At 34.8% G+C, this 18,176-nt stretch overlaps 1 protein-coding gene across 5 annotated transcripts in view; it reads right to left on the minus strand.

Moving 5' to 3' along the window:
* LOC127856240 (multiple epidermal growth factor-like domains protein 10) overlaps window positions 1-18,176 on the minus strand; it is a 91,907-nt gene that overhangs the window by 21,795 nt on the left and 51,936 nt on the right. For 2 of the 5 annotated variants that reach the window (XM_052392332.1, XM_052392330.1), the window contains 9 exons: window positions 17,031-17,152; window positions 16,547-16,769; window positions 15,324-15,458; window positions 14,793-14,927; window positions 10,169-10,290; window positions 9,734-9,959; window positions 7,414-7,544; window positions 6,896-7,034; window positions 5,204-5,338 (listed from right to left, as the gene is read on the minus strand). In XM_052392332.1, the coding sequence (XP_052248292.1) occupies window positions 5,204-5,338; window positions 6,896-7,034; window positions 7,414-7,544; window positions 9,734-9,959; window positions 10,169-10,290; window positions 14,793-14,927; window positions 15,324-15,458; window positions 16,547-16,769; window positions 17,031-17,152 (1,368 nt within the window). The remainder of the gene's footprint in view (window positions 1-5,203; window positions 5,339-6,895; window positions 7,035-7,413; window positions 7,545-9,733; window positions 9,960-10,168; window positions 10,291-14,792; window positions 14,928-15,323; window positions 15,459-16,546; window positions 16,770-17,030; window positions 17,153-18,176) is intronic. The other 3 variants (XM_052392334.1, XM_052392333.1, XM_052392331.1) reach the window with 3 other exon arrangements.

Consider the following 18,176-nt stretch of genomic DNA (forward strand, 5'->3'; position numbering starts at 1 on the left):
AATGGCTTACGAGTCACTAATTAGACATGGCTATGCCTGTTAAAATATATAGTAAAATAACTACTGATTTGATATAGGATATAGCATTAATAAGTGTCATGAACAATTTGTATAATAGCAATAATAAAGTCATATCGTCACACACAGTATACTTTCTCGTTTAAAATAGCAATCGTTTATTAATAAAGCAAATTTATATATCACTCGTTTGTCCGTCATTAAGCATTTAAGTCTGTTACTATAATCCATACGAATCAGGTCTGGTATTATCGTTATGATGGAGTTGTAAAACATAAGTCTGAGGTTTGTATAACAGGAGCATTCATATAGGAAGTGGTACTCGGATTCGATTTTATTTGGTTCCTTGCAGAGTAAACACAGTCTCTCTTCAGGCTTCAGGTGTCGGAATCTCCCGGTTTCAATGTGTAGTGGCAAGGTTCAAGTTCTGATCTGGGCAATAAACGATCTGAGGTGTTTCGGGAGGCACATTATCACGTAGTTTTCGCACTCATATTGATGTTTTATCTGCCGATAGGTTCTAAGTTTCGGCTGGGTTTCGAGGCCCTGTGTCCATTTGTTGATTTTGTATTTCTGATAGTATTCGGTGGCCCGACTGAGAAGACTATCTAGTGAAATGCTGCACATCTATCTGGATGCAAATCAGTGCTGAAGGTTCAGTGAGTCAAAGATGTGTTTAATGTCGGAGTTCCAGCCCTTATTCTGAGAGTCCCAATTAAATATCCTCTTTGTTAGCCTATCGTCTGGAATCTTAACAAGGCGGTCCCACAGGCGCAGCATCCCCATATGGTGTCTGGCGGTAGAAGTCTGCCACCTCACGTCGCCGTTAATTACGACATTTGATGCGTGTTTATGAACACCAAGAAAGGCTCGAATCGCCCTATGTTGTATCGTGTCGCATTTCGAGTATGTTTTGTATTCCCAAACCCCTGAACTATAATCCATTACAGGTATAACACTGCTGTTATAAAGTTTGGTGTAAACGTTAGTCCATTTATTGTTTTAGCTTTATTTAAAATCCCACCGAGAGCCCTGTCTGCCGATTCCGCTAGTGTGTTAGCGGTAATGGAGAAGTCAAGCGTGTTTGATAAAATGCAACCGAGGTATTTATAACTATTCGCTATGTTTATAGCGTGCTCTCCAATGTTAAAGGTTCACTTTGTTTGTTGCTGACTTTGTTTTCGGAAATGCATAACGCTCGTTTTCGAAGGATTTATTTTCATGCGCCATCTTTTGCACCATGTATCGATTTTATCCAGCATTTTTTGAAGATTTTGCTCGCTCTCGCTTAAAATTAATGTCGTCCGCGTACAATAGGATACATATATTTTCACCGTTGATCATTATACCACAGCTTATTTCCTTCAGTTCAAGAGCCAGATCATTTATATAGAGTCCAAATAACGTCGGTGAACTTATGTTTCCCTGCTCGACCGAGCATTCGATGTTAAAGTAGTCGGTTAAGTGATTGTTAATATTCACCCTCGCGTTCGAAGAGCTATAAAGATGACGTAGAACGTGATAGAAGCGTCCATTCACACCTATTGCTAGTAGTTTGGCTAACAGACAATCCCTGTCCACTCTATAAAATGCTTTCATCATATCAATGAAACATGTATATGTTGCTAGTCCCGCTGCCTTTCTGTTGCGAATGATGGAGCACAATGTGAATAGGTGATCGGTGCAAGATCTATGTTTGCGGAAGCCATTTTGCTCATCGACAATTATTTCGTTCTGGTCAAGGTATTGTGTCAAACGGTTGTTAAGAACACTCGCGAATATTTTGCTCACGGCCGGAAGTAGGCTAATACCACGATAATTAAGTGGTATACGCGGGTCGCACGTGTTGTTCTTCGAGATTGGCTTGATTATTGACGCGGACCACATAGAGGACGTTATCCCAGAAGTGAAACATTTGTTAAACAGTTCGTGGAGCAGATGGTAGGAACTTTCATTTTTAAAGACTTCGTACGGAAGTGAATCCTCTCCGCATGCTTTACCGTTTTTGCAGTTTGATAGAGCTTTTATCACCTCCGATACACTTATTGTTGCGTTTAGCATCGGGTGAGAGTTAGCGTCATTAACGTTTTCTGCCGCTTAGAACTGTTGTTGGAGTTCCAACTTAAACTTCTTTACTTCCTCGTAAAATTGTTCATCGAAGTTTGCGCCTTCGAATGCTTCCGCTTTATCAAAAAGTTTTTGGAATTCTCTCTCCCAAATTTGAAGGAAACTTTTATTGTCGGTTACTATGTTACCATCTTCGTCGATTGTTTCCATGAGTATTTTGGAGTCTCGTCGAGGGCCTAGCGCCTTAATATGGCGCCAAAATTATTTTGGGTTTTCCGTGCATATAAATTCCAGTTCAATTTGGTTTTCCCTTTCAAACTGCCGCTTACATCGTTTAATTTCCCTATCGAAACGACGTTTCTTTAATGTATACGGGCGCCTGTATTCAAGTTTGTTGCGTTTGTTACTGTTACACTTTAGAAATGCATGTTCACTTTCACACACATCTTTGAAGAGAGAGTCAAGTTCACTGTTCCACTACGGTTTCGACTGATGACGGAAGCCCTTTTTTGATCGTTTTGACATGTTACTGTGTTTTACTTTTGCAAGGAGTGTTTCATAGTATAAGTCACAAACCTCCCTATATAAATTATCGATTTCACTTTGGCGCAAATTACACGTTTGTATTTTATCGATCATTTCTATCAGTCTGTTGTTTACGATAAACTGCGCTGGTATTGAGTCGTAATTAAACCTCTTCCCATTTATTGGATTATTATTATTGTCAGTGCACGTTCCGTTGGTTCTGTTTGTTTCAGTATTGATAAATTTTTTAACAGTTATAGTACAACATATTACAATTGCATTGCGCAATCCGGTTTAATGTCGCACTGATGGCTTTTTTTTACGGTATGTACCTCGAATCTGTTAAATAATTCGATATTCGAGTGTGGGGTGAATATGTAGTCTACCACTGCTTTCCCTTTAGTAGAAATACGTGAAATTGTCATATTCCGGAGAAATGCGTCCATTTAATACGCACGGTTTCGCTTCTCTTAAATATTCTACAAATGATTAACCGTGCCTATTTTTTGTAAAGTTAATTGGTTTTCTGACATGCACATTATCTATATTTACGATGGTGTCGTTTAAATCCGAGATTCGTCCGTTTATGTCACCGCAAAACAATAAGCAGTCCGCATTTGAGTGTAGGTATATAATGCCCGTTAGGTGATCAAAGAATTCGTCCTCGTGCTGGCCTCGTTCTGAGCCTTCAGGGGGTAGATAACATACTGTAATGACAATTACACATGATGATTCGTAAGCTTAAGGCTTAGGATGCCTTCGAAAGTTCTGCTAGCACACGTTACGTAGAAATTTTCTTCAATCGTGTCTTTAATAAGAATCGCAACGCCTCTTGATCCACATGTTGCAGTTTTCTTTAAATGCTCCCTGTTAAACAAATATGGCTTGTAGAACTCTATTAAAATAGTATCCGTTGATCTTAATTTCGTTTCTGTTAGTCAACTGATATCAGCATTTAGTTTACTTAATATATCCTCCCTTTGTAAATGGTTATTTTGTGTCCATCCGTTAATATTCCATGTCGAGATTTTAATTGTTTCGGCACATAGCTGGGTGGTATCCTATTTTTGCGATAGATTTGCAGGACGTCTCTGGAATCAGGCCGCGATAGCGCTCCCCTTCGATAAAAAGCGCTCCGTAACTAAATCAAACTTGTTTTTTCTCGCGCACAGCTTGCTCTATCACAGGTTTTATGTCTGTCTGTCAGTTTCAGACAGGTCGTCGGTTATGAAGAAACTCTTTTTGTCCAGCGCGGCCTTTTTGGAGTTGAAAATGGACAGTTTGTCGTTAAAAGATCGTACTTTAAATACGATTTGTCTTATTTTCCCGGATTGCTTTTGGCCTGCTCTGTATGCATTTTCGACGTGTATGTCAGACCTTTTAAAGTCCTTTTCTAGTACTGTTCTAACAATATTTAGCGTCTCTTCTGTGTTTGCATGGTCACGCTCATGATATCCCACTAGTCTTAAGTTGTTATGACAGCCTGTCGTTCAAATTCTGCCTGTCGTTTTTGTAGATTTGATATAATTTGATTTGCATCAGCGAGCGATTTTGCACGGATAAACACTGGGTGCCGAGTTTTGTGTTCTCTTTCTTAATGTCTATTATCTCCGTATGCGCAAACTCTATAGACTTGCTGTGTTCTGTGTACAGGTTCTCTGCACGCCCCATTCTTGTTCCATATTCGTTAAGGCGTTTCGTTATTATGATTTGGCTTCTGTAATGAAATGGAAGTCCTAAGAAAACTAAACTGTTCTCGTACGCATTGTTCAAATCCTTCCCCACCGGTTGTTATATCTGAGTGTGAATCCGCCATTACAGGTGGATTTTTTTTGCTTAAATCAAAAACTGGAGCGATGAAGAACTGTCACTGTCACTGTCAGCAGGGTAAAGCACTGAATATGTTTGCGAAAGAATGTCACTTACTTCATCATTTACATGTCCGCTTGAACCCTGACGTTGTTACTTTAAGTCTTTCTCATTAATCCGAATAACTACTTTTTTTGCGTTTCTCTCTGCGTTTCTCTATGTTCTTCCCCATGCGAGTAACGGGACGTGATTAGTTAGACCGATTTACATGCGCGCTTTATTCTGAGGATGGCGTCTCACTCATGCGTGACGGGTCATGGAGAAACGGCCGAAGTGAGAACTTCTCAATTTGTCACAGTTATTTACAGTTATTCAACTTTGCGCTTGTCGAAAATCCAAAACAAAGAAAAAATGTAAGCATGCATTTATTTTAGCCGGTATTATAGCTATTATTGCAACTTTTCAGTTGAAATGTATCTAGGATGATAGAGACTCACATGCGACACACACATATATCCAATCAAAACCCTTGTACACTATATCAGAATCTCACTATTTTAAATTTGTTTCACAATTTATTATGGCGTTTAGAAAACATCGACCAGCCACACCGGAAGCGGAAGTATTTTTCATATATATCTTTGCAAATGAACGAATCTAAAATGGTCTATTTGTTGACAGATTTTAGAGCATTATATGCGGACGTTATATATCTTGTTTGCATATATTAGCTGTTTGTTTAATTTGTGCTTTCTTGTTTCATTAATATCCATTGAAAACCTACTTTCATTACACGCCATTCCTTTCCATCCGTCTTTACAGCCACCGTTTCCACATGTACCCGTAACATTGTCGCATGGGTTCACACGGCAATGGCATCGCTTGGAACAGTTTACTCCGGTACGTCCGAGTGGGCAATCTGACAACGAAAACATGTGGTGTGTCCATGATTTGATAGTAAGTATAAGTACATGTCTTCTTAGGTTACAAATACTGTAAAATGGATTTCAAATACGTCTATTTGCTTGAACGGCCATTATTGAAGGATACGCATATAAAACAAACGAAATATTTACACATTTTCAAAATATATTAAATCAAAACCAGTGAAACCCAATTTGTTTTTAGATGATCACTCCTTATTAACGTTATACTTGAATGTATGATACACGAGGAGTACAACTGAGCGATTTTGCAACACATTTACATTTTACCACGAAAATGAGTCAATATGTGTCAATTATTTCCATGTTTGTTTAAGGTTTTCAATATATGAATTTTACATTAGTGGAATAAAGAAATTTAGTATTTTTTTCGTTGATTCTTAATAATAATTTTTTACTTTCTTTAATAATCAACAATTAATACGTTTAACTTTTGCAGTGGTTGAGTAACCAATATTACATGAATCAATACTCTTTCCTGGCATATCTGTTTTGCGTGTTGTGGGTATAATAATTGCCAACGTAATCAGACAGGACAGAATGGTAATGAATACGAATACTTATGTCAAAATTTTGAAAACGCGCTTGCTTAATGAAATCACCGGATCAATTACATGTCCATAAAATGCGATGTTATTCTTTGGATACGTGCATTTAACTATTAGCGTTAAAGTACGTTCCTTGCTTGTCGGAATATCATAATTTCACACAATACCAAGTAGATATTGGCTGTCCCCGTAACCTTTACAAACTATATTGTGCGGGATGGAGTTAGCCTTTTCTTCTCAATTGTCAAGTTTGAATTCAATTGTTCATCGTGAAGCGATTTTTCCCTAAGGTCCATTGAAAAAGCAGCATTTGGAGATAAAGGCATTCGAAATAAAATTTAAACACCAATAGATTTGTTTGACCTTAATGAAAAATATTTTTCCGCTAGTCAATTGAGATAAAAAACAAACAACAAAACCGACATCAAATGGGCAATTTATTTTCATTCTAGATAATTACCTTAAACCTTGTGTCGGTACGCGAATATTCATGCGACATAAATGTTGTTTGTACCTGGGGATTAATTGATTTCCACATATAGTAAATCAAATATACAATGGTGAATCATTGTTCGATAATTGCAAATTAACTACATTCCATTTTTTTAAATACAGAATCATCAATGTTTGCCAATTAAATTGATACTGAGAATATCCAAACACCTTTCAAGAGTCTGTAAAAGACTTTCACGGCCAGTTTGAGCATACTGTATTTAGTTCTACATAGTAAAAATATTATTGATATATGTAGAATCATTTGCAATTTAAACACGCCTTTTAGACATGTAAACTGTTAAGCATCCCAAATAGGACATGTTTTTAACCATGATACTTGTCTAAATCAGAAATACACGTTTTACATGTTATATTCATAGCGTTATATGACTTATTGTTTCGACAAGGGTTTAACTATCTGTATTGCTTCACGCGATTAAACACGTATTATGTACTTATATACATCTTGGGGAAAAATTGTATATTTACCCCCATGACTGTATATGTTAATCCTCCAATGAGCGCCACATATCTGGCTTCTGTCGCCCGAACAAATGAAGGAACACTCTGACTCTGGCTTTTTAGTTGTAGAATGAAGCGTATTACCACAGAGGCAATGAGTCCGCGCCTAAGTGCAATCAGAATAAACAATATTGATAGCAACGCCGTTGTTTACGAATAAGCAATTGAAAATTGTCTAAACATTTTACTGTTAAAAGGGATCATCACTTTTTCAGTTTATGTTTACTGAATGTATGCATGCTTAGATGACATATTTCTGCCAATCTGAAAAATGGAGACATTATCAAGGTGAAATACGAGCATGTAATTCTTTATACATTCACAACGATAATAAGCATGTTAAACACAAAATGTACCACAAATAGGGGACACATTGGGATACATTATAATATATTAAATTTTTATAGCTAAAGGATTTCTTTTTACACCTTTGTATTGAGTTAATGTCTACGCTATAGGTGTGCTATGTTAAATCTACAACCAACCTCCACTCCGAAAAACTTGTAGTGGCTGCAGTTGTTTGAACACTCGGTTGGTGAGTTCGACTCAGAATGGTAATCATAATCTGCAAGGATTCGGTTTTTACTGTCCTCATAACAGCCCATGTAAAAGAGATCTGTAAATGAATGTTTAATGACCCTTAATTCATCAATGAACTCATATATGTTAAGCCAAATCGACAATATAATGTCATCAACAATGGAAACATCGATTTACTAATTTTTATGTATTTATCATTGTATGCTGCACCGCATAATTTTCGGGCGAGACCATCATCTTTAAAAACCTTCATTGCTTTTCGTTGCATTTTAACAAACTCTTTGCCACACATGCACAAAGTGAATAGTTAAACGCTTTCAAAATTAGACAGAAATATATTTAGTATGTAAATATAAATATAGGAGATTTAAATCAGTTGTGTTATTTATATAAAAACATATCCCTACTGGACCGTTGTTTAGAAAAAAGGACTTGTAAAGCATTACTAAACGTCAAAATGATGACTAAGTTTAGCAGCTGAAAGTCCATGTGCTTTCGACACACACACACATATTGTTACGGTAGTTTTATTTTCAAAATTGCATGACATAACTATGACAGTCATGTGTTGATTTTTTTAAGTGCGTTATTTTGTCAGCATGTTGACGAAAATATGTTATACAAAGAGGAAAGTTGACATGGTCACTAGAAGTGTCTATCCAACCTTTACAACAACGGAACCATTTGTAGCACTGGGGGTAACAAAGAAAAGTAAAGAAATACAAAGATAAAACATTATGCGATCCTTGTTGTTTGTAAGCTATTGGATTGTTTATAGATTGAGTCATGATAATTTGAATGAATTTGTTGTTAATTTCTCATTCGTGTGCCTCTGCCAGTACATAAACGCATGTTCGCCATAAGGGCGAATTGCGTTCGCCTTGAGTTGTAATTCATTGTTTACTATAAAACCTATACAACTGAGCGAACAACTGAAAATTACCTTTCATTTTTATAGAATAAGGTTATGTTTTCAATATTGAGTCATTTGTGAATAAGCTGACGCGTATTTTACCAAAATGCCGATGGTATAAAGATAATCGATAATTGAAAATTCTGAATTTTTCGTCACCAGAAATTGTTAATACTGTAACGAATCAAAATTAATCGTGAGATAATATTTGATAACATTTTATTTCGAAATTTTATTTGTTTTGAGAATGAAGGGTAAAGTATTCATTATAACGTCACAAATCGTGCTATCAAAACTTATCTTTGAAAATTACATAGATAAAAATGTCCGACTCAAGGGCGAAATCGACTCAAGGGCGAGTTACCCTATAATACTTTTTTAACATCACATTAACTGAATTCGGAAAATCATATCAGAATTAAAAAAATGAAAAACACGCATTTGAAAATACATTCATGGAATAATATCATATTTGAACAATTTTAAAGAAATGCATATAACACTTGATGCAACAAAAAGGTAGGTAAATACGTGTTGGAGATTACCCAACTTTCTTTTATACCTAATGATAAAATATGACATTTCTGCATCGAAATAACACTAGTGAAAATAACAAATTGTTATTTTCACCGGTGAAAAGAACAAATTTTCGGAACTCCTTTTTCAATTTTTAGATTATCATAAATAATTTTATATATATTTACTATGATCACGAGTGAATAAAAATCGACATTCCACCGATTCCAACAAATTTTCATTTTATTTTATGCTTTTTCACCGTTTATTTACATTGTAAAAGAGTTGAACTGGAGAAGTTCGCTGATATAATGACGTCATTTCGTCACACTAATGACGTCATTTTGTGTTTTGAAATGTATTGAGGCACTCCACGGGAGAAACTCCGAGAAAGGGTAACTTTTCAGCGAAAGGGAAACGGCTGTTAATTATTTTCTTGAAAAAGGGGCATAAAAGAAACAGAAAATGTGTTCATGTCAGTGTAAGATCGTTTGTTATTTCACTCGTGACCGTAGAAAAATATATTTCCTATGATCACTCGTGAAATAACAAAGATTTTACACTGACATGAACAAATTTCCTCTATATGCTTATGCATATTTAACTACATGAATGGCATGACAAGTGATATTAAAATCGCGATCCGTTTGTTACCGCAAACCGCGATGTAACGGATCTGTTCATATGGATTTTCAGAAATAAATATACGAAAATATGAAGGTAATCAAAGAAAGTCGAGCGGTTTAATAGATCTGAAAGGGTGTAGATTTTGATTTATAACACATTTTTGTTTTTAATCGACACGCAAATGGGAGCATTCTTATAATGATTCCTACCTTGTACGGAGAACGTGTACGTCAGATTGAAACCCCTCGCACTATCGCTGGAGTCTGTGGAAAAGACAATACGGACAGAGTTCGACTGCGACTGGAATCGCCAAGGTGGCGCTGTCCCGCAGAACTTCCCGACTAACGGAGAGGAGGCGTTAGGTCCGTAAAAGAGCCCCAGGAAGTCATAATTGCACTCGGAGCTGTCCTCCAGAGCAAAGTCTGTAAAGTTCACCTGAAAACACAAAAGACAAGTTATATAGTGTGAATTTATTGTGGTGGAACTCTGTACCTGTAACACATTTTGGAGTTATAATGGATTTGTTTTTAGTTTCAAATGTTATGATAATATGATCGACTTGCTTTATTAAATGCCACACAAAAATTAAAATAGTATGATTGTTGTCGGTTGATTGAACAATAATCAAAATGTCAAGTATGAACATTTATCTGATAGCCCTCGGATGCGTTGATGACCCAGGTACATTGAACGTTTCTGTTGTAATTCGACGGGTAGTTGGGGCTCGTGATGACGCCAAATGGATCTGTCAGGACCCCGCCACACTCTGTAAAGGAAAATGATATACAATGCTGAAATAAAATTGAGTAAGCATTTTGAAGATTCAAATTAAAATGTAGTTAAAAAAGACTATATTATTTTCTTTTAATTCACTTTTAATTTAATTCAGTTAAATTTATTGTGCAGTCATAATAGTTTTCACAATAAACATTAATACCGTTGGTCTGATTTATATTTGAATAACCTTTGTTTATCGGCGCTTATAAAAAGCGTGAGAAAATGTGAATATTATAAATTGAAAATGCAATTTCTGACCCCGTCATAGTTTGTTTAATAAAGTTCAATAACTTACGTTAAATTAATATGTAAATCGTAGTTACAATAGCATTGTTTTAAAGGGATCTTTTCACGCTTTGGTAAATTGACAAAATTGGAAAAAGTTGTTTCAGATTCGCAAATTTTCGTTTTAGTTATGATATTTGTGAGGAAACAGTAATACTGAACATTTACCATGGTCTAATATAGCCATTATATGCATCTTTTGACGATTTTAAAACCTAAAAATTATAAAGCGTTGCAACGCGAAACGATTGAATAATTTGGAGAGTTCTGTTTTTGTCGTTAAATTTTGTGAAACTACGAAGATTGCTTATATAAGGTATAAAATACTTCAAGTATATGTACTCGGCGGAATAGCTCAGTAGGCTAAAGCGTTTTTACTTCGGGACTCTGGCAGGACTCCAGGGGTCACTGGTTCGAAACCTAGTCCGGGCAATGTTCTTTTCCTTTTTTAAATTTTATTCTTGATTTTTTACTGGAGCTTTTACGATCCAATGTTTACATTTATCGATATAAAGCATTTAATGAATAAGTTAAAAAATGCCAAAATCTGTGAAAAGGCCCCTTTAATTATGCAAGCGTATGTTGTACGTTATGTTTTTCCTTTGCAATTACGTCATAGAAATTAATACATAATTCATTAAATTATTTATTTTAAAGACATTTCAAAAACATGTTTGACGAGAATATTGATCATTCATTAAAAAAATAATCTTAAGGAAGAATAACTTATCAAAATTAATCAAATTCTAAACAAACAGCCTTGCGTAGGTGAAAACAAAATACATGAGTATGTGATTGTATGTATTGATTACTTGCTTGACTGTTTGATGCCGATAACATATTTAAATAAATCTTAAACAGAAAGATTAAACATGTTTTATACAAAGCGTTATATTTATCTTTCTTATGTTGACATCACAATTATTAAATAGCAACATATAAATATATTTTATGCTCCCCGCGCAGTTACATGCTCTATGAATCCGGAGCGAGAGCCTCAAGTGTATGCTGACTTATATAAGACTTGTTAATGAATCTGCAATGCTCATTCCGTTTTGTAACCTGACGTTCTTAGAAGAATATATATTATCAAAACTGAGTAGAAGCGTATGGAAATAAATATGTCTAATTTCCAACATACACATAACATGATTTTCATGTATATGTACTACTCTTTTGTTCATTAAAATTTATATTTAGTAAGAAAATGCCAGTTATTTATTATCGTCTTAATAATACTTCTTTTTAGTGTTGATCGTCAAATAAACTATACAGTCATGAATGTGACAGAACACGGCTATATAACATGATTAAGCCGAAATATCACACACAGCATCGACCAAAAAAATATCCGTAAGTGATCGTATGCAATCAACGCTTACGAATCAGGAACAAACTTATTACCAGTTCATGATTCGTAGGCCATAATTTCGTATACCTTAATTTGGATCAAAGACCTCCGTTATTATTGGTTATGTTAAATGTAAGATTTCTTATTTTCATCGCTGACACAGTCTTTGAAGTTTCATCTGACCCTTATCTTCGGCCAAGACAACGCGATAGCTCAGTTCGTTATCATACATAAACAGTTACGAAGGGATATGATTTAGTTGCATAGCGATTTTAACAGGTTACCATAAAGGCAATTCTGCAACGGAAGCAGCGGTCTAGTTGCCTCTGATAGACTGGAAAGCTTATACATTTATAACTACATGAAAGACCTGACAAGTTATGTCGTAATCGCGATCTATGGATCACGCGAATCGCGATGTAACGGATCTGTCACAGGTTACGATGAAACTGCCGATTGGGAAGTCTGACACCAACGTATACTGTATTCATGATTTGATAGTTCGTAAATGTATTTTGCTTGTGTAGTGCGTCATGCAATAACCATAGTTTCCCAACATGAAACATTAACAGTTCTTCATAATTGCGCCACACTTGATGAAATCCTGGCTTTGAATTTGACATGATGCTAGCTGTCAATCTATTACATCCCATTATTTTATCATCTAATCAGTGCTCATGCAGCCACATTTACGCCATTCACAGGGAAGTGGTATAAAATCCCTGAACTTATCACAGATCAATACTGGCCTATATCAATAATTGTAGAACTATAGACAGCAAAAAATAGTTGTGAGAATTTAGAATAAGGTTTGTCATATTTCATAAAACATACACTACAGATTGTGACACAAAAAGTAAAGACTTCAACGTTCTTTGTGGCAAGAATGTCCTTTTCAGTAATCAAATATTACCGTCAGTAATCAAATATTACCGTCAATGCTTTTCGCGAGGATGTTGTGACGTTGCATATACACGATAATTTTCGCCTGCTTTTCATCAGGACCAATTATTTACATGAAATTATCTAGAACTGTTTATTTGTAGATAGGCTTATATACATTGGATCGAAATAACTTAATAATGTAATGCTTTACTAAGCATATATAATTCTTATCGACTTTTATACAAAAAAACATACCTCCAATATTAAATCAAGAGCTGGCCTTATGCAAAATAAAACGATAAAAACGTCATTTAAAAAAAATTCCTTTGTCTCGTAAGCTTACGCACTTCTGACAAAATTCAGTTAAACAAATACTTGAATGATGTCGACTTACCCATTTGAAATATTAAATATTATAAGTAATCATATTGTTCAGTTTTGCATCACGACATATTTCTTTAATCTCAAAGTACATACGCTTTGGATATTTTGGCGATGGTCGGTAATCATTTTTCTGATTATAACACCTCAATAAGGTATTTAACAGATGTGTTTTGAGAAGACATACTCAAAGAAATATGTTTAACCATTTATCATATTTTTGGTATATCAGAATTGTTGTAAATACAAATATGCGATCTTTGTGTATGACGAGCGCTGAAAACTTTACCAGGATTTTATGGCAAAAGGTCAAACTTTGGTAGCGTACGTTTTCTGTTTATAACTGAGATCAAGTCGATTACACAAATGTGTCATGAAATACTACAATTATTTCCAATGTTATTATTTTAGTTACTATTGAGAAAGTGAATACTAAAATTTAATCAGCACATCGGTTGATAAAAGGACTGACACAAGTAAATGAAAGCAAATAATACGCAGTGTACAAACATGCCAAAATGTGAAGTGCGCAAGATTACCAATCAATGAGTAACATAAAGTGACGTAACAACGGTGCAGTTGCGAACATCAAGATGCGAATTGATGATTGCGACAATTATCCTCAAGTTGATAGCATATTATATATTCGAGGCAATGACATATATATGTTTATCACATGCTATACTCTGTTTTCCATGTAATACAACCATTACATTTTTTTAATTACACATGTGTAATACAACATTTTAATCGTTTTCATTGGCTTAATTTTCGGTGATTGACCATTCGCATTTTGTTATTTTGCTGAAATGACGTTGCAACGTCAAATGACGAAATGTTAACAACATTCGGGATTTATCATAATGTTTGCGTTAATATTTATTTAATTTGCTCATTTAAAAGCATGCGATAAAAAAGATCTGACACTCGTCCAGGAAATTCGTAAGTAAGCTCGCCAAAGGCTGGCTTACTAACACAATTCCTGAACTCGTTTAATAAAATATGGTATGATATGACAACTCGCGCCAGATCACATATATATATATATATAATATATATAATAAATAAATAAATAAATATATATATAGGGTAAGCTAGCCCCAAATATGGATGGATCGCAGGCTGTTGCCATTTAACAAATATTATTATGCATGTGTGTGCATATTAATAAAATATAGAAAAATTCTCCAAAAACGTTTGCAACCTGTGTTGAACGTATGTCGTTTTACAATAAAAAAAGACTTTAAATGTTATCAGTTTCGCGTAGTTTTAAAATCGTTGTTTCAACGGCATTGTAAAAATTAAGCAATCGTGTTTGTGTAGGTGTACTGTCTGTAGTGTGCAATATCCTTAAAACAAATTACACTGTTTATGAGATTTCTATTTATCCGCTTAAATGCTTTATCCGAATCATTCCCAAAAATCACTGTACATAACATACGTGTTCAAACGTATCTTTGCACGAATTTAAAGAGTCAATCTGTCGTCAGTTTTCTATATAAATATATGCCGTTAATACCTTATGCTATTTACAAATATGAGATATTTTGGTGTGTTAAATTTTTAATTAAAAGCAATATCGAACTTACTTTCATTACACGCTATTCCTGTCCATCCGTCTTTACAGCCACCATTCCCACATGCACCAGTAACACCGTCGCATGGGCCCACACGACAATGGCAATATTTGGAACAGTTAACGCTGTAACTTCCGTGTGGGCAGGCTGAAAACCAACACTTGATATTTTTTTAATCTCAGTGAAATGTATTTCTTTTTACAATAAAATAGTTTTACGCATCTTCAAAATCGTTTATCCTATAAAATTGTAATAATTAAGCACGCGGGTCTTTGTAAGTTTTGTCTTTTATGCGATATTAGGTCATAGAAATTAACAATGTTTACGTGAAACCCATTAATATGCTCAGATAATTAATCCAAATCAATCGCTATATGTGTTCATATTTATCATTTCACATGTAAGAATAAAAATGGCCGATGTGTTGTTAGAATTCTAGAGTATTCGGACATAACTCATCTTATTTAAATATTTGAGATATGTGTTTCATATTTGTGTTTTATGTTTGTGTTGTTTGTTCAATAATATCCTTTGATATCTTACTTTCATTACACGCTGTTCCTTTCCATCCGTCTTTACAGACCCCATTTCCACATGCACCCGTTACACCGTCGCATGGGCCCACACGGCAATGACATTGATTGGAACAGTTTACGCTGTTACGTTCATGTGGGCAGTCTGACAACAAAAGCACACACTTGTATTTTGTACTATGTATATTATATTTTCCCCATATTGAATCGATGTATACCCGGGAAAAATAAAGAATAGTTGTTATGTTCTGACAACAAAACGTGTTATGTATTCATGATTTCATAGTACGTAAATGTATCACCCTTATGTTGTTTTACAAACAATACCCATACGTTCCCAACATCAAACATTAACGGTTATACATAAGTGCGCGAGCCACCCCTGACAAAATCCTGTCTTTGAATTTGACATAATGATAGCTGTACATCTATTTTGCTCCATAATCTTATCAGCTTATCAGCACTCAGGCAGTCAAATACACGCTTTTGACATGGAGATATATACAATCACTGTCCTTGTCACATATCAATACAGACCTATCTCAACCATTGTAGCAACATAACCTATTCGTATTAATTTAGAGAAAATGTTTTCCGTATTTGGTACAAAAAAGCACAACAAATTGTGTTATTAAAATTAAAAATCCAACGTTCTCTATGCCGCGAAGTATTTATTCAGCAATCGATTTGCAAAGCTCTCGCTGTTCGCGAGGATAATGAGACATTGTGCATGAAGATAATGCTTTTAAGCATGGCAAACTATTTACGTCAAATTCTGGAGAACTGTCTATTCGTAGGTAGACTTTGTTCACATCACATAAACAAATTCGTAAAGGCTTTGCGGAGTTCAATAATTGAAAAAGACGAATTTGAAAATACTGACATGGAATATAATCTTACATGAAAAATTATAAAAGCATACACAACTTGATGCAACAAAAAAAGGCAGGTTAATACATGTTTGAAATGACCACAGTGTACGTATGCATTTATAACTACATAAAATAACCTGACAAATTATATCGTAATCGCGATCCTTGGATCTCGCGAACCGCGATGTAACGGTTCTGTGCAAATTAATGTTAAGAAATAAATATAAGAAATATTTTATCAAATGAAAGAAAGTGGTGTGGTCTCATTGATCAGACGAAGTGCAGATTTTGATTTAAAACATGCAGGAAGTGAGTTTTTTGATTCACATGAAAAAGGGAACATTCTTATAACGGTTCCTACCCTGTGTGAATGTGTAAGTCATCCGGAAACCCATCGCACTTTGGCTTTGGTCTGTGATGAAGACAATACCGACAGAGTTCGACTGCGACTGGAATCCCTTAGGTGGCGCTTCCCCGCAGTACTTTCCGATTGGCGGAGAGGAGGCGTTAGGTCCGTTGAATAGCTCCAGGTAGTCAAAATTGCACTTTGAATGGGTCTCCATTTTAAAGTCTGTTAAGTTCACCTGAAAACACAAGAGGCAGATAATTAAGTAAGAATTCATTGTGGTGGAACGTTTGAGCATGTAAAACATTGTTTAGCTTGGATGACATTATTAACTGTAAGTTTAACACTGTAATAAAAATGAATAATATGAGAACAATTTGAAATGTCAAATGTAATAAGAATATGATCCCCTTTATGTATTAAATGCCACACACAGATTAAAAGAAACGTATAATTTTTGTTTGTTGATTGAACAATAATTGAAAAATCAGGTATGCACATTGATACGGCTTCCCTCTGGCGCGTTGATGACCCAGGTACATTGCAATTTGTGGCTGTAATATGACGGGAAGTTGGGGCTCGTAATGACGCCAAATGATTCTGTCAGGACCCCGCCACACTCTGTAAAGACAAATGATATACACTGCTGAAATAAAATTGAATGAGCATTTTGAATATTCAAAAGAAAATGCAATTAAAAAAAAGTAGATAGTATGTTCTTTAAATTCACTGAATTCAGTTAAATGTCTTGTGCAATCATAATAGTTTTCAAAATAAACTTTGATACTGTATGTCTGATTTATATTTAAATAATCCTTGTTGATCGACACTTATAAACGCGTGATAAAATGTAAACAGTATTTATTGAAAATGCAATTGCTTTCCCGTCATAAAAAATAATCAAGTTCAATAACTTATGTTAAATTAATGTGTAAATCGTGGTTACAATAACATTGTATAACTTAAGCAAGCGTGTGTTTGTAAGTTTTGTATTTCATTAGCAATAAGGTAATACACATTATTACTGTTAATTGATTCATTAAAAATAGCCTTAAGACATTACAAAAACGATGTTTGACATTGATATTGATAATACATTCAACAACTAAACTTCAGAAAGAATTACTTTTTAGAATTGTTCAAATTCTTAACATACACGATTAGCAGTATCTAATGTAAAAGCCTTGTTTAGGTGAGAAAAAACATGAATATTGTTTTTTTTATTTATTACCTGTTGAACGGTTGAATGTCAAAAACAATTTTAATAAACATTTAACAGAAAGAATACGCATATTTTATACACAGCGTTTTATTAACTTCTTAATGTTAAAAGCACCATTATTAAATGAAAACATATCACTATATGACAATTAAATGTACACTTAGTTCACTTAGTTCTTACAGCCCCCGCCCCAGTCCAACAGTGGAACAAATCTTACTCTGCCCCCCTTCCCTCCCCGCAGTTGAATGACAACATCATCTTGGACTTAGACATGATGCTAGCTGTCAATCTAACCCACTTCATAATCTTATCAGCTAATCATTAGTCAGGCAGCTGAATACTAGCATTTCACATTGAGATGTATACGATGCCCGAACTTTTTACAAATCAATACTGACCTATCTCAACAATTGTAGCAATATA

The sequence above is a fragment of the Dreissena polymorpha genome, chromosome 13 (assembly GCF_020536995.1).
Source record: "Dreissena polymorpha isolate Duluth1 chromosome 13, UMN_Dpol_1.0, whole genome shotgun sequence".
NCBI lineage: Eukaryota > Metazoa > Mollusca > Bivalvia > Myida > Dreissenidae > Dreissena > Dreissena polymorpha.